Source organism: Ursus arctos, chromosome X (assembly GCF_023065955.2).
Source record: "Ursus arctos isolate Adak ecotype North America chromosome X, UrsArc2.0, whole genome shotgun sequence".
Lineage (NCBI taxonomy): Eukaryota > Metazoa > Chordata > Mammalia > Carnivora > Ursidae > Ursus > Ursus arctos.
In genome coordinates, this window is record NC_079873.1 from 115,224,349 (window position 1) to 115,248,668 (window position 24,320).

General features: G+C 41.7%; 1 protein-coding gene across 7 annotated transcripts in view; it reads left to right on the forward strand.

Moving 5' to 3' along the window:
• Positions 1-24,320, forward strand: part of FGF13 (fibroblast growth factor 13) — a 490,290-nt gene that overhangs the window by 294,132 nt on the left and 171,838 nt on the right. For 4 of the 7 annotated variants that reach the window (XM_048213361.2, XM_044392441.3, XM_026479740.4 and 1 more), the window contains one exon: positions 1,726-1,893. The exons of the other annotated variants lie outside the window; for them this stretch is intronic. In XM_048213361.2, the coding sequence (XP_048069318.1) occupies positions 1,726-1,893 (168 nt within the window). The remainder of the gene's footprint in view (positions 1-1,725; positions 1,894-24,320) is intronic. 7 annotated transcript variants of the gene reach the window in all.

Sequence of the window (24,320 nt, forward strand, 5' to 3'; positions counted from 1 at the left end):
TTAGCTTCTAGATAATCACGGGAGTTTCTTTTTTTAAAGAGTTCCAAGTTTGGGAGGTTTTCTTTAAATATTTTGGGTGGTAAAACCAGAATTGGTCTTCAGCTGTGATGTTGGAATTTGATAAGTGTCTGTATTATCCTAACTCTCTGCTCATAGCAGGAAATGGTTGCAAATGTTTTGAATAGCAGCTGTTGCTAGCAACGATGTGCATTTCACAATGAGATTCTATGGAGTTATAGTCACATTCCTTGTAGATGAAGGGGACTCTCTGCCAGGAAAAACTGTGATGGTGTGCCTATATAATATTTTTGATTACTGCTGCCGAATGCTAGTCGAAAATAGAGAGCTGACGAAAATATTCATCACCTTCTTGCATAATTTAATGACTTATAAAGGAAGACAACAATTCCACATACAAGCCATCTATCAAAAACTTGTTCTAAACTCATAATGCTAATTTAAAAGTTTTGTTGGTTTTTCTATCATTTTTTTTTACCCCAACATGAAAGAAAGTTCTTAAAGGTCATTAACATCCCAGCCAATGAGCTGGGAATGTTTTGCCAAACACAGAAGCTCCAGGTCCCGCCAAATTTCAACCAGAAGCTGTTTATATTTTGCAAACATCATAGCGTTATTCTCCCGATAAGAAGGTTGCTGGTGGTATCGCTCCTTCTAGATGCATGCTAAGTGTATGCGTTTGGGGGAGTAGGATGAGTCAGCATGCCATTAATCACAGCTTTAGAGGCACTGACTCACTCCTGGCAAAATGGAATGGCCTCATTGGGAAGGGTGTGAAAGAGGAAAAAAAAATCCATTCTGGGGTCAGTTCCCTGTTTCTGCCAGTGCAGATCGAATTTGCACGCCCCCCCCACCCCGCCCGGCTTGGTGGGTGGTTTTCAGGCTGAAGAATGTTGCATTGGGGACCCTTTAAAATCAGACCCCATGTTTTTTCAGGGAGAAAATGCTAGGTGTTCACAATCTTGCTTAGGAAATGCAGAAAGGGTCTGGAAAGAAAAGGTGAGCTGAGAGGGGCTTGGTATCTATCTAAGGCCAAATTTGGTGAACCAGGTCCTGCTCTCCCACTGTTCAACAAGGTAGGTCTTTGATCCAGGTCCGGTGTTGATTGGGAGGCTCGCAAGTAGACTTTCTTGTCCTCATTAAGGGGTCCTGAATATCTGAAGAATATCTGCAACAGCCCCAGTTCTCTTTGAAAATCAAAGATTAAAGAGCAGCACCCTTGAATCTTCTGTCTGACTGGGTATATGATGGGCTAAAGTCACTAAAGTCAGGTTCTCCGGGGAGCTGACCATGGAAAGAAACCTCAACTAAATACATCGCTAAGTGGTGGACCTCAGCTGGTTCAACCTGCAAAATCTCCATTGTATCTGAAATTGAAACGTGTGAGTGCTACTCGGTGTTCATTTAGATACAGTATGGTTATTGGTATTAAAATGTTTCATTGTACTTGTAGCACAGTTTCACGCCCTTAAATTTTCGTTATGCTAACAACAGAGGTATATGGAGTTGAGTAAGCTATTCCCAGGGCTTTATTATTTTAACATCAGCCCCTAAAAATAACATCAGCAAGCTAGTAAATGTTTTTCTTTGCAACTTTTCTTAGGAATGTTGTTTCTTTAGTCTTCCCTGGGAGTAGATGTGATTTGAGACGCTCGCTGCTTTCCTGAAGCTCTAACTTGAGTTCATTTTGTTATGTGGTGACCACAGTTCTGGATGACGCCCCCCCTGGCACACAGGAATACATTATGTTACGGCAAGATTCCATCCAATCTGCGGAATTAAAGAAAAAAGAGTCCCCCTTTCGTGCTAAGTGTCACGAAATCTTCTGCTGCCCGCTGAAGCAAGTACACCACAAAGAAAACACAGAGCCCGAAGGTTTGTGCACAACGGACGCGTGTTTTTGCTTGTTTTCTCTCGTTCTTCTTTCTTTCTCTTTCTTTTTGACTGTGCATTGCCCGTCTGGTGTGCTGTGTGTTGTTCGGCCCGGGACGGAGTTAGGAGGCCCCTGGCTCGCCGGTGAATGTGTTATGCAGGCTCAGATGGAACACTGTATAATACAGTCATCCCCGGCACGGCGCGCAGCCGCCTCCTGCTTCTCGCAGCTGAACCTGGTTCAGCTGCTGTCCTTACATTGCCCCATTTTGGCTGCTCAAGTTGCTTGCTCCTGTAGCCGACATCTGGCCAAGTCTGTTCCCATCACCTTGCATTCCTGAAACAGCAGTCGGCTGAGGAATGACACTTCTAAAGTGACAGAATGAGAAGATGGTTCCAAATTCTCTGACTCTCCTCCGCTCCATAAAGCTTCTGCATTGTGCTTGAAGAATGCTCATGACCTCCTTAGTCGGCTGAAGCAGGCCCTGATGCCCCGTGTAATGCACGCCCAGTTGCACTTTGCCATAGTCAAATGCATGCCTCAAGGAAACCATGAGTCGTTTGTTTTTCTTTGCAGCTCAAGTACAGGTTTGAAAAATTCCACTTGCCGGTACTTAAACTGAGGTCAATAGCGTGTTCATCGCCATCCATGCTACAAATCTATCTATCTCTAAAATCCCCGCTACAAATCTCTCTCTAAAGTACCTTGTCTGTCTAGAGTCTTCGAACGTTATCCCCACTTTTTTGCATATATCAAACAGGGACATTTTCACATCACAAGATGTGGTCAGCTCTTTGCCATTTGTGTACGTTTCAACTTCCAAAGAGACATTTGAGAAGCCTACTGTGTATGCTAAGTACTTACTGTAGAGCAGCCTGGGTTCCCTCCGCATCAAGTACTGGTTATGCGGTTTCCCAGTGAATGACACTGGAAGTGACAAAATGCCCCTGTCCTTGGGCAGTTGGTGTAGACTTGTGCATAAATGGCTCTGGGGTGATTTCTAAAAGCGACTTTGTTCCTATTTCGAGTCGCCCTTTTGCAACATGATGGGTGTCTGCCTTACAACTGTCTTTCTGACCTAGAAAGAACTGCCACCGTGTTCTGTGTAAAGTTTGGTGCGTAAGAAAACAACTCCAAATTGACTCTGGTCCATAGTTGTGGAATCAGTTTTTTACATCTCTAAGTCCCCCTTCTCCTCACTTCCAAATAGAATTTTAAATGTTCATTGGCAGAAAAGGAGAAGCGTACATTTTTCTATGTTCATGTATATTTCAGCAATAGAATAGAATATTTGCATTTGTTTCTACCCACGCTTTGGTATCCAAGCTGTCTAATTTGGGGATGAGTTCTGATGTCAACACTTAACTCATCTGGAGATGGAGATGGTGACCCTTTACAGTGAGTGAAATGGATCTTTTGGTGGTTTGGTAGAGAGGATACCAACTTGACCTAAAACTTTCAACTAGCGACAATTATTTAACTATTTATAATGCATTCCAATATTTTCTGCTTTCTTTTCTCTAAAATTACTTATACTTGCAAATACACACACACACACAAACACACATAAAACCAGTATCTGTGTGATAGCTATATACCATTTATTATATAGTCATATATATTAAACATATATAACATAATTAAATGTATGTGATACAGATACTGTACTGTTTTTCTACTTGCACATAAGCGTAGAAAACCAAATTTGGTTACAGGAAGAGAAAGAAGCAATTTAAGAAACACCTGGTTAAATTCAGTCGAGCAATCAGTCTAGAAAGTTACTTCAAATTATTTTAACAGTACTCAGATTTAAGAAAAATACAGTTGAATAACCTAAATTTAAGCCCCCATCCCTTTTCTTATTACGTACAATTTTACCAGGATCTGTGGATTTTCAAAATATCACCTGGAGCATACTGTGTATACTGTTAGAAATGTTTTCAGATATGAAGAATTCTTTAGAGGATGGGTAGCGGTAAAACTCCTTATACAAAGTTTGGATAGTTTTTAATCTGTCATTTCATCCACATGTTGAGTGGCTGCCATCATGCTTAATGTGACTGTCATCCTTTCCCTTGGACGCTTTGATGATGGGCATTGTCTTCTTTCAGATTGAAGATTTTCCTTATCTCGCTCTCCTTCCAGGTCCTCTGGAATAGTGAAGCTAATATTTCCCTCCTTGCTCCTATGGATTATTCGTAAATAGTATTAGACTCATTACAGGCTTTCTGGAATGCCATTTGAATAATACTGCTTACAATTTTACTGTCCCCCCTTCATACAAGACTCCAGAAGTTAATGGCAAAACCAGACCTTGAAATGAAAACACTTGATCTCTGTACAAATTAGCAGGGTCCAGAAGACCCTAGACAGGGCAAAAGCAGTGGTGCTGTGGAAGAGATCTAGGATAAATAAGGAAACTGTGCCGAGAAATTAACATGCTTACTTCACGTATGATACCAAAGCTCGTCATTTCCAGGCAGTGAAGTAACCGCGGGTTTGGAAGGGTTCAGTGGTCATTCTGGCGACCCGGTTTTTAAATGCTGCAAAGTACAGTCTTTCATTTTCTCTTACAATTGCTGTAACGTGTTATTGCTAATTAGTAGAAATAAAAGGCCTCTTGATTACAAATAGAATCTTAATTCTAAACTATATCCACACTTGGAAACATTTTATTCTCATGTGAAGCATTTTTGAAGAGATTTCCTCTTGTGGTTTCTGGGCCAAAGTACGAGACCTTAACTGACCTTGGCCGTGGATGCCTACCAGTTCCACTTCATGTGAAGGCAATGGACAGGATGACCTCTTCTAATGAGGTGGTTCTTACGTAACCTCAAGTGAAAAACGAAAACTGCATTGAAATTTGGGAGGAAAATAAAAGTTTGAATTGGGTAAGTTTTAGAAATGTTGAAATTAGGTCAAAGAGCTTTTATGGGTATTATGATAAAGTGGCAATTAATTTTCTTCTTACTGAATTGATAAAAATCGACCAACTGTTTTTTTATTATTAGAGACAAAGTCTTGGTGTTTCATTTTATCGGTGATGTCTTTGTGCGGGCCAGATTATCCCCATAGCTCATGACTGCCTGAGATTCGCTACAGATCATTTCTTTACAGTTCACAGTCTCCTGTCTTTCAAAAGGTATTTTTGTATCGTGTCCAGGGCCCTCAGAAGCCGTGTGAAACAATACATTGAAGGATGGAACTATCCTACTGGCTTTTCAGGATACTCTAAAGCCACATTACACTTCGCCAAAAGCAGGTTTCTATTTCTGAGCAGCCAATTCCAAAATAAGTTCTTTAATCTGTTCCAAATGCTTGTGATTTTCAGTGATATGATAATTTCCATAAAAACCACTTATGATGTAATCTTATGAGAGTGCTGGAATTTGGCTGAAGACGCACATACAAGTATCTGAGAGTCTAATGTGGCCCAGTACCAGCAACGCTCTTTGTTATAAGAAAGCCACATGGAGAGTGGAGGCTGTTACCAGAACCTTCCTTCTTACTGTTCCAGGAGCCTTTTGAAAAGAGAAAATACAATCCTTGTAGCTTGATTCTTTTCTTTCATTGTCATGTGTGCCAAAATGAAATCGCTGGATTCGAGTAACATCTGAGAGCCAGTCATCGGGCTTTTACTGATGTTCGAAGATTGTTCGGAATCATTACACCAAGATATACGTGCTTGGAAGTCGATACTGTTGAAGATCTACGGAGAAAAAGAAATCGTGGATTTCCAGCATTTGCTTCTAGGATTAAAAATCCTGATTACAGTAGTAAATTTGAAGGAGATAACATCATACGGGAGAATATGACAGAGCTTGGGGGTTTGTCACTCACCGTCTTTTGATCAAGCATTTGGCCTTTTTCTTGCAGCCCTGTTTTCATGTGATTTAAATTCCATCTCCCTTAGGACATCTGTAACCTTTTAATTCAGAGAGGCGTCCAACCATAGTGACTTTGGTTGGAGGAGAAGAGAATCTGGGCTCCAGAGTGGTGGTGAGGTATGGCAGCGTTGACCAACTGAAAGAAAGCAAAATTATGTGGCAGATGTTAAGGGGGCATATTTGTAACTAGTGCCAACGACTGTTACTCTGATGTTGCCTTGCTTTCTTTACACCCGAAAGAGAATACATCCCTGTGAATATCACCAGTCGCCCAAATGGTAGGAGAGGAAGAAAGTAGAAGAATATTGAGGAACATGCGAAGGGAAATGTCCTTATTTTCATCCCTACTTCTTCTTTAAATTTGTTGTCTCCTGTTGTGTGTCTTCGTCATTTGAATAATAACGAGCCTTTTGAGAAAAATGGGTCTAGTACCCATTTGAATTAATAGTTTGATAAAAATGAAGCAACCTCTGATGCTTGACACCTTGAAGATGTCTTGACTTTCAGAAAGCACGTGACTGGGTTCCATGTCTGCCCCCTTGAGGATGAGAACTGAAGGGTTATTCATTCCTATTTTATTAGGAAAACATGGAGCCATATGTTTGGGTGGCTCTGAAGAGATAAAAGACTTTATTCTTAATCTTTTAATTTCAAAGTAACTATGACTTAGGGTCCCCTTGCCTTTGATGTGTTACCTGAAGGATGGCAAAACGACACCAGAGAGTTTTCTTTGCTCATTGAAGCAAATGGCAGCTTCATTGCAGAGTCACAAGAAAGATTTTAAAACTGGTCCAAATTGAAAACAAATTAAAGCCGGAAATCTGAAGGCCTTGGTGATTAGTAACAAGTAAACACTGTCCTCTCCCCAGAAAGTATTCAAATGTGTTCCTCTCTGTTGCATGTCGGCTATTTCTTAATAGACGACTTATGTCCTAAAACGTTAGGAGACTAGTAGTGGCACATTCTCTCTTGTGTCCTATTTCCCACCTATGGCAGCAAACGAAATTAAATCCTACTTGGGGGATAGTTTCTACTCTCTGGAAAACTCATAATTTGATCAAGGAAGTATACTTAACAGCCAGTAATTCAATTGGCGGCCAGGATGGGCATTTATTATTCTCTTTTTAGTTATATGCATCTCAACTCGGTCTCCAGGCTGGCCTTTACAGTAGAAACGAACAACCACTCGTTCCTAGAAAATACGATCCACTTTTTAAAGCAACGGGTCTCCTTTCTTACTTGAGCCTAGGTGTTTCCATCGAGCTGGCGGTGACATTTTCCTGAGGTTTCCCTTGGTTAATATCGAAGGCAGATATTTCTCGTGTATGAAGCCAACGCTGATGACCCATTTCAAGTTTTTTTGTGTTTAAAATAACACTCCTCTGGGAAAATGCTCTGAAAGGTCTATTGGATGAATGACAGTGTATGGTGGTGATTTTGATTAAAAAAAAAAAGTGAAAATCTAAGTGCCGATTCTTGAAAACCTCATCCATCCATATGGGTACTGCCCCCTTCAAAGCTATTACTTCTGAGTAATAGTAGTTACTATGATAGTATTTGGCTTCTGAGGCTCTGATATCTCAGCAAGTCCTCTTGTTTGTTTGTTTCTCTTCACAGCCAGTTGATAAACCACTTAAGAAAAGATGCCATTCTGACCCAGCATGATAGGACCCAGGTAGGCTATGTTCCTTGTCCAAAAAGGCATAGCCTGAATGACTTCCAGCTATTTCCCCAAACCAAGCCCAACCCTAATGTATGGACGTCTCCCTGCATTCAGTAGATACACAGGAATCTGCTGTTGCCTCTGATCCACTTTTCTCTCTGTCTTTGGTTTTAAAGGATAAGTTGCTTGCCTGGTTGAAGAGAATGTGGGGACTAACTATACTCTCTTTTGCATGTTCTTAAATAATTAGCAGGTCGATATTTTCCACAGTATGTTTCATGAAACATTGATCACATATCTATGTGAAAAGATAGACTCTATGGTCAAGTGCATGTTTCCCAAACTCCACACCACTCTTAGAGAGTCTCAGTTCATAAGAGTAGATTAAAAGTTTTGGGGAGCCTTACGGATCAGGAATCTGACTTCGGGCAATTCAGTGGTAAATATTTTCCAGCTACCAAATGCTCTTTGTTCATAACACCTATCAGTGTCCCACAAATACACTTTGGGAAACGCCACGCTGGCCCCATGGAGCATCAGTGTATCCCGCATCACAGCTGGGCTTTGACAATGTCATCCACTTTGGAAATGGATGTTGTTCCTTATCTCTCTGCCCCCCCCCACTGTCTTTAGGGAAGTGCTCCTCAAAGTGTGGTTCCACGGATCAGTGCTGGGTCTGAAATGACTTGTTACAAGTCAGTGATAAGATAAGGAGCTTGTGCAAGAATGTAAATCAATGCACTGCTTGCTTCCCCAAGAAAGTATTGCTGTCTTGCGGTGAACACTGACGTCAGCGGGATGAAATAAACAAGTGTGCTTAGTGACAGCATTCACAGGTCAGCACTAAGTCTGTGGACCGTACTTTGAGCGACACTGCTTTAGATTACTTAGATGATTCTCAGCCCTGGCTGCACACTGGAATCACCTGAGGACCTGTGGAATAATATTGATGCCGGAGCCCCACATCAGACCAAAACCAACCAGCTAACCAATAACTTGTCCAAACAAAAACCCTGCAAAATCTCTCGTGGCGGAGGTAGTGTTTAAAAAGCTCCCCAGGTGATTCTAATGTGCTAACAGGGTTGGGATCGCTGCCTTAGGAAAAAATCACCTTGGCATAAGGTCTGGTGTGTGATGTCAACTGTCAATTCAGAATTCTTATCATGCTGATTGCATGGGCCTCTTTAGGAGGTGCCCTGTGATGAGAGGGCACTGCTGGACAGGCAGCACTTATATGACCTTTAGAACTTGTGGCCATGTAAGGTAGCCGTCATTCTCAACATGCACGCGTGCGCGCACATGCTTGCGCGCTCACACACGCTCCTTTCTGTTGATTGTTTCCTTTGCTGTGAGAAGCCTTTTATTTTGATGAGTTCCCAATAGTTTATTTTTGCTTTTGTCTCCTTTGCCTCGGAAGACATATCTAGTAAGAAGTTGCCGTGGCCGAGGTCAAAGAGGTGCCTGTGTTCTCCTCTAGGATTTTGGTGGTTTCCAGTCTCACATTGAGATCTTTCATCCATTTTGAGTTTATTTTTGTGTATGGTATAAGAAAGTAGTCCTGTTTCATTCTTCTTCATGTAGTTGTCCAGTGTTTCCAACACCATTTGTTGAAGGGACTGGCTTTTTTCATTGGATCTTCTTTCCTGCTTTGTCAAAGTTTAGTTGACCATAGAGCTGAGGGTCCATTTCTGGAGTCTCTATTCTGTTCCATTGATCTGTGTGTCTGTTTTTGTGCCAGAACCATACAGTCTTGGTCACTACAGCTTTGTAATAACTTGAAGTCTGGAATTCTGATGCCTCCAGCTTTGCTTTTCTTTTTCAAGATTGCTTTGGTTATTCAGGCTCTTTTGTGTTTCCATACAAATTTTAGGATTGCTTGTTTTAGCGCTGTGAAAAATGCTGGTGGTATTTTGATAGGGATTGCATTAAAAGCGTAGATTGCTTTGGGTAGTAAAGGCATTTTAACAATATTTGTTTTTCCCCATGAGCATGGAATGTCTTTTCCATTTCTTTGTGTCTTCTTCAGTTGCTTTCATCAGTATTTTCTAGTTTTCAGAGTACAAATCTTTTACCTCTTTGGTTGGGTTTATTCCTAGGTATCTGATGGTTTTTGGTGCAATTGTATATGGGATCGAGTCCTTGATTTCTCTTTCTGCTGCTTCATTATTGGCACACACCCGTTTCTGAAGTTCCCTTGCCTCCTTGCCGCTCTGTGCTTTTAGAAAAATAATCAGGCTTCTCCATAGGAGCGTGGTAATCTGCCACCTTGTGACCAACATCCTTTTTTGCAAGCAATTGTTGCAACACGTGTCTTCTCAAACTATGGTTCAGCTTGCAAATGTGGGTGGGAGAGTTTCTCAGGACCACGTATGAGTGTAGCTGAAGAAGAGAGGGAGAAGAAGAATGTATGAATATGCCAGAAAAGTACAATTACTTCTTTGCTTGATTGTTCCTGCTCTTGGTGAGATCACAAAAGTTGGCTCAAACTGCTCATGACCTGAGTGTCTGTCCCTGAGTTGCACCAGAGGCTGTCGTCGTTGAGACATTGTCCTCTTACCAAGTAGACATCACCAGCTTCTGCAGCATAAAATCATGACAGCAGCATGTACGTGAAACTGACTTTGACATGATCAGGAGACTTTGATTGCTATCCGTGTTTCCGAATCCTCCCTAGCGCTGTATACTCCACTGATTGTGTTCATTTGTTATACTCTGTGGCCTTTCTTAGTGTGCTTCAGAATACGCAGCTTGAATAATGCCCATGGGAAAGTGCGGAACAAGAAGTATAACATCCTGCATTTTATCAACACTTACCCTTGTCTTGCTTCACAGCTGATATCCACACTCTCTCCAACACATCACAATCACATGTCCGCTTGCACCCATGTGCTGGCATATTTCTACTTACTAGCCTCAGCTATTTTAAGATATATATTCTTGGAACAGCTTCAGGTCATCCTTCAAGCCCATCCAGCTTTGGAAGCAACAAGTGTACGTTGGCTGGAAGACCAGATCCCCACAGAGGAGGGGAAAGAGCCCAGTTCCCCTTAGCTGCTTCTCCGTATAGTCACTTCCCTAATAAATGACAGGACTTGATTTGAAACTGGTTTTTCTGGCCTCTAAAGCCCATATCCTTTTCCCTCTATGGCTGCTCCGTATGCCGTATGCCGTATGCTCGGTGCTCACCCTCTTGCCTTACACGAGTTTATTGTAATGGTGATTTCAGGGCAGAAGAGCTATGTTAGGTTTAAAGGACAGGCAATGCTGTCCACACTCCATTCTCAAGCTACGCTGTGGAAAGGAGTTGTCATAAGTGGAAGGGACTCTGGAGGTATTTGTTAATTCTGTGAGCCTAGAGTTGGGTGTATGGCGGCACTCGAAAGAAGTAGGTGAAATGGCCCTTACCTTCAAGGTGATGATTTCACCTAGGACACACAAAAAAGAGTAGAGTGATTAGTGAAGAGCTAAATTCAGTTTGAATGCAATAAAACTGTCCTTAGATTAAAAAACAACAACAACAACATCGGCAGGTTACTTGCCTAATCTCCTTTCTTTAAGTTGGGAGATGCTCTTTTACCTGTAATGGTAGAAATGAGGAAAGGTCATTTCTAAGTAGTAAACAGCTGATTGAATTGCTTGATTTTTTTCTTAACTCAATAAAATTGCCACCATTGACAGGAATGTTATTAAGACTTGCTCTGAGCATTTTCTCAGTTCCCTAAGATTAGGTGTTACTTAGAGTAAGTCTGGATATTAGCAGTGAATTTTCTTTCATCATTTTTTGGAGCCCTACTCTCTAGCTGAAGGTAAATGACAATTAAAACAATAATTGAGAATTACTCCGAATTTACTACGTGCCAAGCATTTTACCTAATACTGTCTTAATTCTTACAACAGTCCTTAGAGTCAAGTAGGTATTTTTTTTCCATCCATATTATGGTTGAGGAAACCAAGAGTCAGAGAGGTGAAATAAATTTGTCCATTGTCACCCGAGTGGGCAGTGGTAGAGCCAATACTCAAATGCAGCCTGTCTCACTCCTAAGACCATGGTCTCTCAGTTACAGGAAACTGTTTCCCGTAACAAGGCTGAACTAGAAATACCTTCCATTTTGTTCTCCAGTTACTCCAGTATCGGCTTACTGAGGCAGATCGCCGGATACAGTAAGCAGGAGGGACCTCGTGCCTGTTGTCGGAGAAACAATAGAGTTAAAAGGTGCCTTGTTCTTCAGAGAAAAGAGAAACAGCCCGATTTAACTTTAACTTGTTTACAGGGCAGATTCTCAGTCAAATTTGACTTCGTCAAAATGCTTTTCACTCTGCCATATCAAAATTCGGATACATTCACTGTGCTGGTATACGTTGATTTCGCTGCAGGCCAGATCTTAATCCCCTCAGGCCAACTGACCTCCTACCTCAAAACCCCGTCTCACAAAGTATCTGTTGACCTAAGTCCCTGGATGATAAAACCTGCATCACAAAGTGAGAACTGACTTAAGGCACATGAAGAAAAAGTCCTGCCAAACTAGGTCGGGTCACTGTCAAGATATTGTTCTGTGTGACTTTCACAAGGAGTGAGATTGCATGAAATGGTCCATTTCCCTCCAGAAGCATGAAGAAGGAGGTCTCAGGAATTTGTGTGATAGATTCTGTGCAGGACATTCTCTACTGTGCTTTGGTTAGTTGCTTAGCTATCAATTTTTAGCATCTTTCACGTGCCAGGCACTTGAGCTTTATTACCGTTAATCTTCCCAACCCACAAGGTGGGTGTCATCAATCTTGAAGGACGCGATGGGGAAAACTGGAGCGCAGAGATACGCAGTCACTTGCTCAAAGTCATACAACTAATAAGTGTCTTAATTGGGATTTGAAGCCAAGTCTGTGTTGCTCCCAAGCCTGGTTGGTCTCTTCTCCATTGTGCTGCCCTAGCTTGTCCTATACCATGACCCCTGACTCCCCCTTTCAGGTGTGAGGCATGAGAAAAGAGCTCCGCACCATCCTATCCACTGCTGGTGACACGTGCTGTGTGGAAGAAAACTATAGGACTGTCTTAACCTCTCGGCAGAGTGCACTTACCCAGTGCATCCCTTGAGAGACGTCTCGTGTGTTTCTCCACATCCTGCCCTGAATGCTGGTCTGAGCAGTAGGCCAGGGGTTAAACAAAGCATCTTTGAGATCTGTCACATGTTTCTTGCTTATAATTTTTTTTAAATTTCACTGCCTTTATTTCTTGGAATTTGGATAATCTTTCATGCACTCTATTGTTTCCTTCTGGAACTTATTTTTTTAATTGAAGTATAGGTGACAGGCAGTGTTATATTACTTTCAGGTGTACCGCATGGGGAATGCACAGTTCTGTACATTACTCAGTGCTTACTACAATAAGGGTAGTCACCATCCGTCCCTGTGTGTTATGACAGCACTATTGACTGTGTTTCCTATGCTGTGCTTTTCATCCCCGTGACTTCTTTACTTAATTAGTTTTTTTGAAGTATAATCGACACACAGTGTTACATTAGGTTCAAGTGTACAACATAGTGGTTTGACAACTCTCTACATTGTGTCGTGCTCACCACAAGTGTAGCTGCCATCTGTCACCGTACAGATCTGTAACGGTACCATTGGACTCGTCACACGTTCTTGTCCTTTGCTCTTCCACCAACATCTACTAACTGTAGGTCATTTGTCCTGTAGTACTTCCTTAAATGAAATAACGCTTCGGAGCCATAGTTTTTCTCATGGAGCCACTAGCCCTGGAAGTGGCCTTAACTAGTTCTGCCATGAGCCGCCTCCCCAAGAACAGAGAAGGGGTGATGTACTGTTCTGGGAGAGGTGGGGTCCACACAGATAAAGCCTCTTTGGAGGTCATCCATCTTTGAGCACTCCCAGTGGGAACTCAGAGGTTCCATCCTGACACCGGATTTTCGTGACGACCTTGGAGTAGAGCAGTCATGCGCACCAGAGGTGGCCCCCTTTTAAGGGTAGTCTGTCTGCAGATACAGGGAGATTATAGGGACAGACATGTCTGTCATGGGGTTATTTGCTCCTTCTGTCCGTCTCTCCTGCTGCGCGCACAGGGGGCTTCCCCTGGATCAGGGCCGGAGCCTTGGCTGAGGATCTCAGTGGAGCCAGAGCTGTCTCAGTTCACCTCTATCAGAAACCTGCCGTTGTCCTTACGGTGGCACTGTTGAACTTTGCCCCTTCCGGAAACACAACACACTGGGACAAGTGAAATGTGCCTCTCGTGGTTGCTAGTTGCCATTTGAAGAAGGTAGTGAGCACACGCACATATGCACATCTTGAGTTAAAATAGCTTATTGAGAAAAACACAGACAGACAAGTAGTAGAGCTCACATGGTCCCTCTTCTGGAGCCCTTTCTAGGAGACAGCCAGCCCAGCAATGCGCAGCCTAACTGCAGACCTCTGTGGGATAATGTGGGCTCAAGCAGGCCATTCATACAGCGAGGCCATTTGTCTAGCAGGCTGCCTCAGGCGGTGAACAAAATCTCCTTCTTTTTATGCAACAAGGAAGGAACAAAGGGCATTTCAAAAAGTAGGGATAATAGACACTGCCAGCCAATAGCTTTTCTCTTTTGTTCCTTCTTCTGCCACTTTTCCTCTATAATCATTTGATTTTTCTCTGAGAAGATAGCATTTTAGATCATGTTAGAAGGTTCATGAACTGATTCAGTAAATTTCTAATTGGCATGCATGGTTAGCTGTTCACTTAGTGGATAATTGGCTAAATATATCCAGAATATTTACTGAGGGAGGGAAAAAAAGTCCCCAAAGCAAATCAGGATAGTTTGGGAACCTTTTATTTCTAGTGTAGCTTTTTCTTTGGGAGCAGTTACTGGTGGTTTTTGTTTTTTGTTTTTTTTTGGTGGTTATATCCTCATTTATTTAACTGACTTCCTTTCGATGGATGGTGTCTACTGGTTCCAGTGTTTTGTCATTTTTTATAATAATTTTTTATTATGTTATGTTAGTCACCATACAGTACATCCCTGGTTTCTGATATAAAGTTCGATGATTCATTAGTTGCATATAACACCCAGTGCACCATGCAATACGTGCCCTCCTTACTACCCATCACCGGCCTATCCCAATTCCCCACCCCCCCGAAGCCCTCAGTTTGTTTCCCAGACTCCATAATCTCTCATGGTTCGTTCCCCCTTCTGATTACCCCCTCTTTCTTCTTCCCTTTCTTCTCCTACCGATCTTCCTAGTTCTTACGTTACTGGTGTTTTAAAAGAGGTCTGTCTCCCTTCCTAATTTAGGACTCCATTTAACATACATCCTTTATTTCATCCCTACAGAATAGAGCTTTATTAAATAGATGCCACAGGCATAGCAGTGTCTGTCAACAATAAATACTCAATAACATTTACCATTAGGTACTTCTTCAAATAACCAATTTTGGTATTCTGACTTCGACCAGCCATCTGCCCTAATTCTAGGCAGCAAATGACTGACAGCGCTTCCAGTCACCATTAGCAGAACTGATATATTTGCCAAAAGAAACTTACTGTCTTATACAAGCCAGGAATTTTGCTGGGTATTAGGCACAGCATTGAATAGGGGCACTCTCTCTGCCCTCGAGGAAGGACTAGAAGGGAAAGCAGACTTTGAACTAGTCTATCAGTTAGCTCTTTGCATTTTAAGTCACCCTAAAACATAGTGGCTTAATACAGAAACAGTTTCTTCTTTCTCATAGTCTATAGGTTGTCTAGGTCTGCCAACGGCCACGTATGGGTTCTGCTGCTCTAGACTGAGTTCACTCATACATTTGCAGTCAGCTGGTGCGTCAGGGTGGTTCTGACTATCCCAGGATGGACACAGGGCTCGGTCTTACCCTGAGATCATGACCTGCGCCAAAATCAAGAGTTGGACGCTTAACCAACTGAGCCACCCCGGCACCCCAAGCCTTTTATACATCCCTTTTAGCATCTAGACATTGTAGCCCAATTCATTTCAATATATAGAACAGGGATCTCTCCACTTCCCTCATGCTAGTAAATAACCGGCATAAATCACTGACGTGCACTTGGTTAGAATGAGTTCTGATAGGGGCGCCTGGGTAGTGCAGTGGTTAAGCATCTGCCTTTGGCTCAGGGCATGATCCCGGCGTTCTGGGATTGAGCCCCACATCAGGCTCCTCCGCTATGATCCTGCTTCTTCCTCTCCCACTCCCCCTGCTTGTGTTCCCTCTCTCGCTGGCTGTCTCTCTCTGTCAAATAAATAAATAAAATCTTTAAAAAAAAAAAAAAAGAATGAGTTCTGATAGGATGGAGTGATGAGGAATCACATAGTACCTGTTATTCCTTCAGCAGTAGGTCTTTGTAAAGATGTCATTGATTTTTCTTCTCCATAATGCATCTAAAGTTTTCAGTCTCTGCCAAGACTGATTTATTCTTTTGTTGTTTGTCCTTGTTAACGTAGTTAAGTTAGCTCAATATTTTTGAATAGCCTAAAAATATTGGACCACTGGGAATCCAAATTAAAAGTAAATTGCCTCTTGAGTTCAGTGTTTAAAAACAGGTATACTTTGGAGTTGTATTAATATGCTGCAATCAAGGATGACATTACGTGAGTTTCCAATAAAACAAGTTTTCTGCCAACTTTACAAACGTGCTCTTTTGCTAGACTATGGAAATTGATTCCTTGTCTAGCGGTGAAGGTTTCTTGCTGAATCAAAGAGCTAGTGTTTAGAAAGAACAAATACACAGTTTTGTGGTAAAGAACTGTTGAGTTGACAGTATGATATCCAGTCTATATAACTGAGCTGAGTTCTTACCTAGGATTTGCGAGTTTGGATCCACAGGAAGTGTTGATTTCCGACGCAAAATTGGATGGCAGTTTTCTATATAGGGTGTCCCCTTGTCCGAGGTCAAATAAGTCTTCCTTAGTGGCCTCTAAAGAGTCAAGAGAAGCTTTGTATTTTCAGGATGAGAAAATAAAAAAATAATTAACTTTTTGTAGTGCAAGCTGGTCCAGAGGGTTTTGGGAAACAGAATTCATTTTGAAGGAAGCCTTGTACTTGGATCACCCCTTAATTAAGACTTTATTAGGCTATTACCCATTTCTAAACTAAGATCAGAGGCTACAGCTGCTAGACCCTTTTTGTTCAGTACCCTTTTTACCAAGACAGGAAAATGTCATTGTAGAAAATACCGCATTCCCGCACCTACCCCTAACAACATTCAATTTTGTCCTTAGCCTAGCCAATGCTACTTTCCTTCCTGACTGTGTCTCAATTTAATCTGGCTGAGACAGCAATCTGTACTGTAAAATGTAGGTGGGGTCTCAGTTGTGGAACAAGGAGGCTAACCAAGGAGACTGTATATTCCTATGGCTCGCCAAACCATTTGGTACCTCTCATCCTTTTCTTACCTGTCTGCTGGCCCCGAGAAAGGGTTTTGAAGAGGAAGGAGCTATATCTGTGTACAGAGGGGGGAAAAGTTTCAGTTTAACACATAATGTGAACTTTGTCTTCTCTCCTGTTTAGTACCATTCCTGCTGGCTGTAGAGGAGTGAACACTGGGAAAATCAGAACTAGACCTGCACACCTAGAGTCTTCCAAGCAGTAGTATTTATCATCCTTGTGCACTGGTGCCTAATTTTTTTCTATATGGAAGATCTAAACAAATCAGCCAACACATCCAATACTTGGCAACGAATAACACTGGATTAAAAATGATCCCAGATTAACATGGGAAACCAAGTGAGAACTTAAACTCAGTGGGCATATTTATTAATGCTTCTTTCCTGCTATAAGAAGTAGTTGACATAACTATTTTTTTATTCGGTCATGTCATCCCAGGCCCTGTGTTGAGCTAGAATAGATTCTCAACCTTGGCGCTCTTGACCTTTGGAGCCAGATAATTCTTTGTCTCCAGGGGCTGTCGTGGACTGCACACACTCGATGCTGGTAGCATCCCCAGAGTTGTGACGAAAACTGTCAGCATTGCCAACTATTTCATGAGGAGAGAAATCCCCCCATGGAGAACCACTTGGCTATATGCCAGCTATGTAAATAAGAAAGCTATGGTCTACAAATTACTCTTTTCTTTAAGAGCCAGTCCAAATGCTTTTAATTGCCACCAGTGTTCTCCTTCCTTGGAGAACTTAATCTAAATTCTGCCTAACCCCTCCCAATCTTTCCCTCACCTCTCCAAAAGCTTTTCAAGTTATCTAAAGTATTTATAAGGCTTTCCAATAAAATTCAATGCCGTTATTTGGTATAAGAAAACTTAGACCTCTGGTTAAATTAATCATTCTGCGGTCATTTAATGAGTACCTACTTAGGTTTTCCTTGTGTCTCCTCTAGGAGATCTGGAGCAGTATGACAGAGCTCTACTTAGAATCATATAGAAAAAGTAATGTAAATCAGGTTGTGTAAAGGGTCCAGGCTCAACTACAACCTACTTCAGGAAGTTTTTTGGTTGTGGTCCCCTTAGAAAGCTTCTGTTCAGCCCACTCTCTTCAGCAGAGCTGGTGATGAGCAGAGATGAAAATATCCCTAAGTATTTTCTTTTACACATTTTCATATCTAGTTGAAAATTCAAACGTTTTGAACATTAAATCTAACCATTATGACTCAACTAACTTTGGCTGCACTGGGCTAGTTGCTTCCCTCAGGGTCCCTGAAGGTTTAGTACAACCCTAAAAATGTACTATCAACTTTTCCCTTTATCCTCTTGGTTTCCATACAGCAACAAACATGAGTTCAGGAAGAAAGGAATTTTGTGAAGCTTTGCATAATATTTTAGGGGATATACAGAAATTAAACATGTCAACGTTCAGAAGAATTAGTATTCTAAAGGACAAAGAACAGAATTAAATTTACCTCTCAGCTAATTTAATTTTTTTTTCCCAAAAGTATTTGTGGTTTATCTGGTTCCTGTTTTTTAGCTTTGCTTTTATTCCTTATCATAGTAAAGTACCCCTGATGGGTTACGTAACTTTGGACAAGATCCATTCCTTCCTTGGATTTCCATATCTTTTTCTGTAAAATGAAAAACAAAAATAGATTGAATATGTACTGATTTCTCTTCTTGTTTTAAATATTTCAGATATATAAAATAAGAATATGTTACTAGGTTTCGTAACAGATGTATGCATAGTCAGAATGGAAGTTGAACTAATAGATACTGTCGAAGTATAACTTCATAAGTTTCAAGTGTTTGCTACCTTCACGTGTGCTCTTCACTGATCAAAAGCTAGAGTGCTCCATGGTCCGTATAGTGATAGCCGTGGGCTTCTTTTCCAGATTCTTGCTGAAACTGGTGATCTTGATTCTGGGCTAACTTTAAGAAGAGTAAAGTCTAGGCATGGGCTGGGGTGGGGTGGGGAAGAGTAACATTTTCTGAGTGCTGACTGTCTCCATTTCAAAAATTAATTCATATGATCACATAAGCGAACTAACTTGCCCAATATTACACCATTAGAAAATGGGGGAATTGAGGTTCAAACCCGAGTGTCTTGCCTAAGCTGTACTCTGCTTTCTCCACAAGGGAGGCTTTCAGGACCCACCTTGAGGAGGACTAGGAGGTAAGCATGCTTTACCTTTGGTGACCCTTTCACTCCTCCCTTTAGTTCCTCTAAAGTGGACTTCAAGGGACCTGATGTGGTCACGGCCCTGATGTGAAGAACCTCCAATTTATGCCCTTTTGTGGAGAAGTGCTTTGGAGCAAAGAGGATCCCTTCACCACAGACAGTCAGAAGCTGGGGGCAAGAGAGAATGGTTGGTTGGTTGGTTCGTTGGTTCGTTGGTTCGTTGATTCGTTGGTAGACCAGCACAGCACACCAGCCACTGGACTCACACCTCTGTTTCCTAGCTCAGAATCACAGTCACCAAACTTCATATCACTCCTCAACTTCCCATCCCTCCTCTTGGGGCTGTCCTGGCTTTTATGCTTCTCACATCGCCTTCCTTCTCTTCCAGACACACGGTGAGAATATGCGGGAGGTGCGGGAGACGCTCTGTTCTCAAAGTAGCCAGGTATTCTTTCATTTCTCTTTCCCTGTTTCATTTTGAAACCCATTGTTTCATTACAGTGTCCCCTGTGCAGAAGTAGAAGTACGTGGAGGTAGGGGGACTTAACACATCACATTTTACCATCCATCTACTCCTTTATTGGCCGATTTCTGCGGGAAGCTGTGGATCAACTCGTATCCTCCCAGCGTGTAAACTAATTCTGGGTGGGCGTTAGGTGCAATGGTGGAACATTCATTCATCTAACAAATTTTAGAGTTTTCGAAATGACCCAGTTTTCTTTTAGATGAAAACCAGTCATCCATAGAACCGGAGCACCACGCCTGCTCTGATATTCCTACAAATGTTTGGAATCCTGGTGGTTTAGGAGACAGAGAAGTTTAAGGAATGGTTAGAAAACCAGAGTGATATGCCACTTGGATTGGAAATGAGATACCCCTGTGGAATATGACTCAAGGCAGGCTCTCTATCTTACCTCTCCTTACCTCTGTCCCCAGCACCTTGCTTTAGCCCAGGAGCGGCGATTACCATAGCCGCTATTTATTTGAAAGCCCATCCTGGCCAAATACCATGTCAAGTTTCTCTGATCTCTGTATCAATCCTTTAACTAGGTATTTTATCCCAATTTTATACCCCAGCAACTGAGGCTCAGAGAGTTTAGGTGAAGCAGAGCTATGGAGACCAGTAGGTGTTTAAAGTACAATTTGATTTGAATTTTGAACAAGTGATCTAAACTGATCTCTTGATATGTCAGCTCCTCCATCTGGGCTATCCCCTAGGTTGGTGACTTCAACTGTTGATTAAGACATGACTGCATTTAAATGTGTATTTTCTATATACAAAATGATTTACTCTAGAGTAATAGCTGTCCTAGACACACAAAACACCGCTTTGATAAATCTCTTATTAGCTCTAAAGATAGTAGCTGCATACATACACATTCAGATCTGTTTGTCTGTAAATAGCAGATCTGACTTGAGTATCTTCATTTCTGGACTTTTTGTTCTTAAACATAAGGTCTTTCAGTTTTCTTCTACTGCGGACAGCACAACTCATCCCTGTAAGTTTGAAGTCGGTCACGTCCAAAATTCTTAAAAGCCTTGCTGAAATCCAGCCTCAGCTTTTGCTTTCCCAGATCTATTCCCAACCCTCCCACCCTGACACCGTCTTGGAATCTGTCTCTCCTTATCGATTTCCATTCCATGTTAGATCTTATTACCACCTGCCTAAGAATAAAGGGTTTTGTCTTCCCAAAGAGGGCAGGACCTGTGTCTTCCTCCTGGCACATAGTAGGTGCCCAGTACACACTTCTCCATTGAAGACTGCAGTGCTGCTGTTTTAGAGATGAGGTGGCATGGCATATCAAGTAAATAGAACCCTCTGTTACCTCCCAACACACAAAAGAATACTTCTCAGTATTGGAAAATACTGTGTGTTACACGACGCTATGAAGGGCATGTTTGTCTTACTAGCAAGAGGCTTTCACAGAATAGGTTGTACAATGATGTCTGTCTCTTGAGTGCTGTTTTACCTTAATGGAAATTTTAAAATGCGGCATGAACAATAGATTGATTACTTTATCAAGGCAATTAGACTCCACATAGAATTTGCTTGCAGGTTACTTCGGGTTAAGAACATTTGGGTTGCTGATTGTATATTTTTTGTATTTTTAGTTCTCTGCTGTGAGAATCCACTCATCTATATCATTTTCTCCTGGTGCCTTCTGCTGGGTGCAATTAACTACAGCATAAACCACTGTACATGACATCCTGCAGGTCCTTCAGAATTTGTCTTCACCAGTGTGTTCATGAGAGACAGCTGTAGGGGAATGGAAGGAGCACAGAACTCCTGTGTAGCAAACCTGGCTTCCCTCTGACCTCTCTGACAGTGGCTGGGCGATTGGGGCAGATGAGGGGAAAATAGAGACAATAATGGGATTGACATTATGCGGCTGTCTTGAAGAGTTGATTGACCATAGTGCCTGAAACATAACAAGTGATGAGTAAAGGTGAACTATTTTATTATTATCATTGTTAAAGATAATGAAGGTTCAGCTGTGGGTCTCTTAATGCATCAGGGCATCCTTCAGCCAATAAGCCATTGTCATGGATAAATGGACCTTCAGAGCCCTCATCAGTTTGTAGCCACTGTCCTAAACTAATGGGACCCATCTTGTGCTATGCTTCTAGACCGTTCCTGAGTTTTGCATACTCTGACCTTGCATTTAATAAATGCTAGTTATTCTTATTGTTATTGAACTTGTCTTTAGAACAATAAGTATGTTACCCACATGAAATGCTCCGCTAGGAAAGGTCCCAAGAGTAAAAACTGAGAAACAGCAGGTTGCCACATCCCTGCCCTGGGGATTTGCACTGCACGTTAGAATATTAAAGACTCTGAAGAGTCCTATATCATTCTTATTTTATGCATATGAAATTGTGTTTTGCAATTACAAAGTACCTCCATCCAATGAAAACTCTTTTGTTCTTGCTATCTTCATTTTTTCTTTGCTATCTTCACTTTTATATCAACAACCCTTAACCATTCTTCCACTGTCTTTCGCTTCAAGGGAGTCCTTCAACAGCCAGGTGCTACGAAGTTGCAATCACGCAGTCAGGCCACCAGGACCATAAACATGTCAGTCTGTTCCCTGGAAGCTTCCAGGTGGTTGGTATTCAATGCTACTTTCTAGCGTGTACACAAGTTCTTCTCATATCACAATACGCTCTGGTAGCTGGCAGACTTCCTTTGATAGCAGCTGAATTTCAAAGTGTTGCCAATCAAACAGGAAGTACAATCTCACATAGAGAAGGCTATACATCACATATACACCCCATGCTACGAGTCCGCGTGGCACAAGCTTATGGCTTGTCTTTGTTTACTGTGCGTTAATACACCAGTATACCAGTTTAGAGCCATGATGCCCATCTTGAAATAGAAATTGCTCCTGGTACATAGCTATTGAGCTAGGGTCTCCTGGGTCATAAGTAAATCCCACTTTAAGTATTACTATTTGAGCATTAGAATTTATAGAGGAGGTAAATGGGAGTAATTATTCATTTTACTAATGCATTTGCTGCAAGATTGATCTGTAGGGCCTTTGCAAAATATATTTAAGTAAGCATTGAATTCTACACAACTTTCCAAGATCAAACCATTTTATTAAATAAAGTAAGGAATAGCTGCCTTGGGCTATGTGGTTTGATTCCTTCCCTTAGCAGCGTTCTTTGAATCTGATTTTCTTGTTTCTGCATAGTTGGCATACCATGAAGAGGCTTTCATGACTAGAATATTTTGTGAAATATTACCATTCACAGGAAATACACCTCTCCTTTTACCGCTTGAGAAATCTGTGCTGTAGACCCGTGTTCTTAGATTTTGTATTCTGTGAAAAGGCACCATTCTTTGGTTTCATTTTGGATGGATTTTGTTGGAACACTATAAATGACTCGTAGGGAAATGAATTAGGCATTTAAGGTGTGTGCCAACTTTTAGACCACCTGAGTGCTGTTAGTACATTACAGACGTACGTTGTCTAATGGCATTCATTTAGCCTCAAAGAGATAAGAGATTTTCGGAAATAGCAAACTCATTCCCAAGAGCACCTAATGCATCGGGTGAATCATCCTGAAACTCTGAAGAATTATAGTATTAAGGTCCTGTGGGAAATGGCACAGCCCAATATTTAAGAAAGGACAGATATTGTGATCTTCTTGAAAGGATCTTTGTAAATAAGAAAGCTGAATTGACAGGGACTGAGAGGATGGACTGCTTTTCAATCAGGCCAGACTTTTCATTTAGGTACTGCTTCTGTAAATGTTCTCACCTGCTGTGTGAGAACCACCACTGGGGGGGGTCACGTTTTCTAGAATCCCTCACAGGTTGGTCCAGCATGGCCAAACAATTCCTTCATTCCCCAAGGAGTTAGAAGCTCCCTGTCTAAGAAGCCAAACAATTAACCATCCTAGTGTGAGTTTGGCTGCCAGCAGGAAATCGAGTATGGTGCAGGGCTCTGGACACTATTATTGAGAAACCTAGAATTTTTCAGACTGCCTCTGGAAAATGTCATCTTTACTCCATGAGCTAAGAGGGGGCCTACCCACTAAAATATCAGTTGCCTACATTTTTAGCCTAACCACACACCAATCACTGTACTTGACATACATGACTTCATTTACGTGTGAGAAAATTGGAGCTTAGAAAGGTAGCTTGTAAGTAGCAGAACGGGGACTCAAACTTGGGCAGTAGAGTCCAGAGGTCAAGTTCTTAATCATAGCCGTCCATTTGGAAAGGGTTTGCATGTTTATCAACGAGGGCCTGGAGAGGTAAAGGCCAAGTTACTTTTCTTCTGAAACACAGCAAGAGGAAGCTCTGAATTATTTTCATTTAGCTACACTTCATGGAACATCACTGTGTGCCAGGTACCAAGCTAAGGCTTTATAAGCCTTATCTTTTGTAATCCCCCTAACAATACTGTGAGGTTGATCTTATTACTTGCCCCCAATTTTGAGATAAGAAAATGGAGACTTGGAGCATAAATTTGAATTTACTCACCCAAGACCAGCTAGCTAGTAAATTGTGGAGCTGGGATTTGAACCCATATCTGCATGACTCCATAGGCCATGGTCTTTAACTACTCTCTTTTTATGTACATTTTGCCCCAATGAGTAGCTCCTAAGACCATCAAAACAGTCATTTTGACCACCATGTTTATCATTCACAAGCAAGGTGCTGCAGTTAATGAGGAGGAGGAGGGAAGATGAGTGAGGGTGACAGTCCAACCTTCCTGTGATCTTTTTCAGTGGGCCAAGAGTCATTCTCTTTAAAGGAACACTTTACTCAACTCCTTGGGCTAGTGGTCTTGTCTGCATAAGGCATGGATTG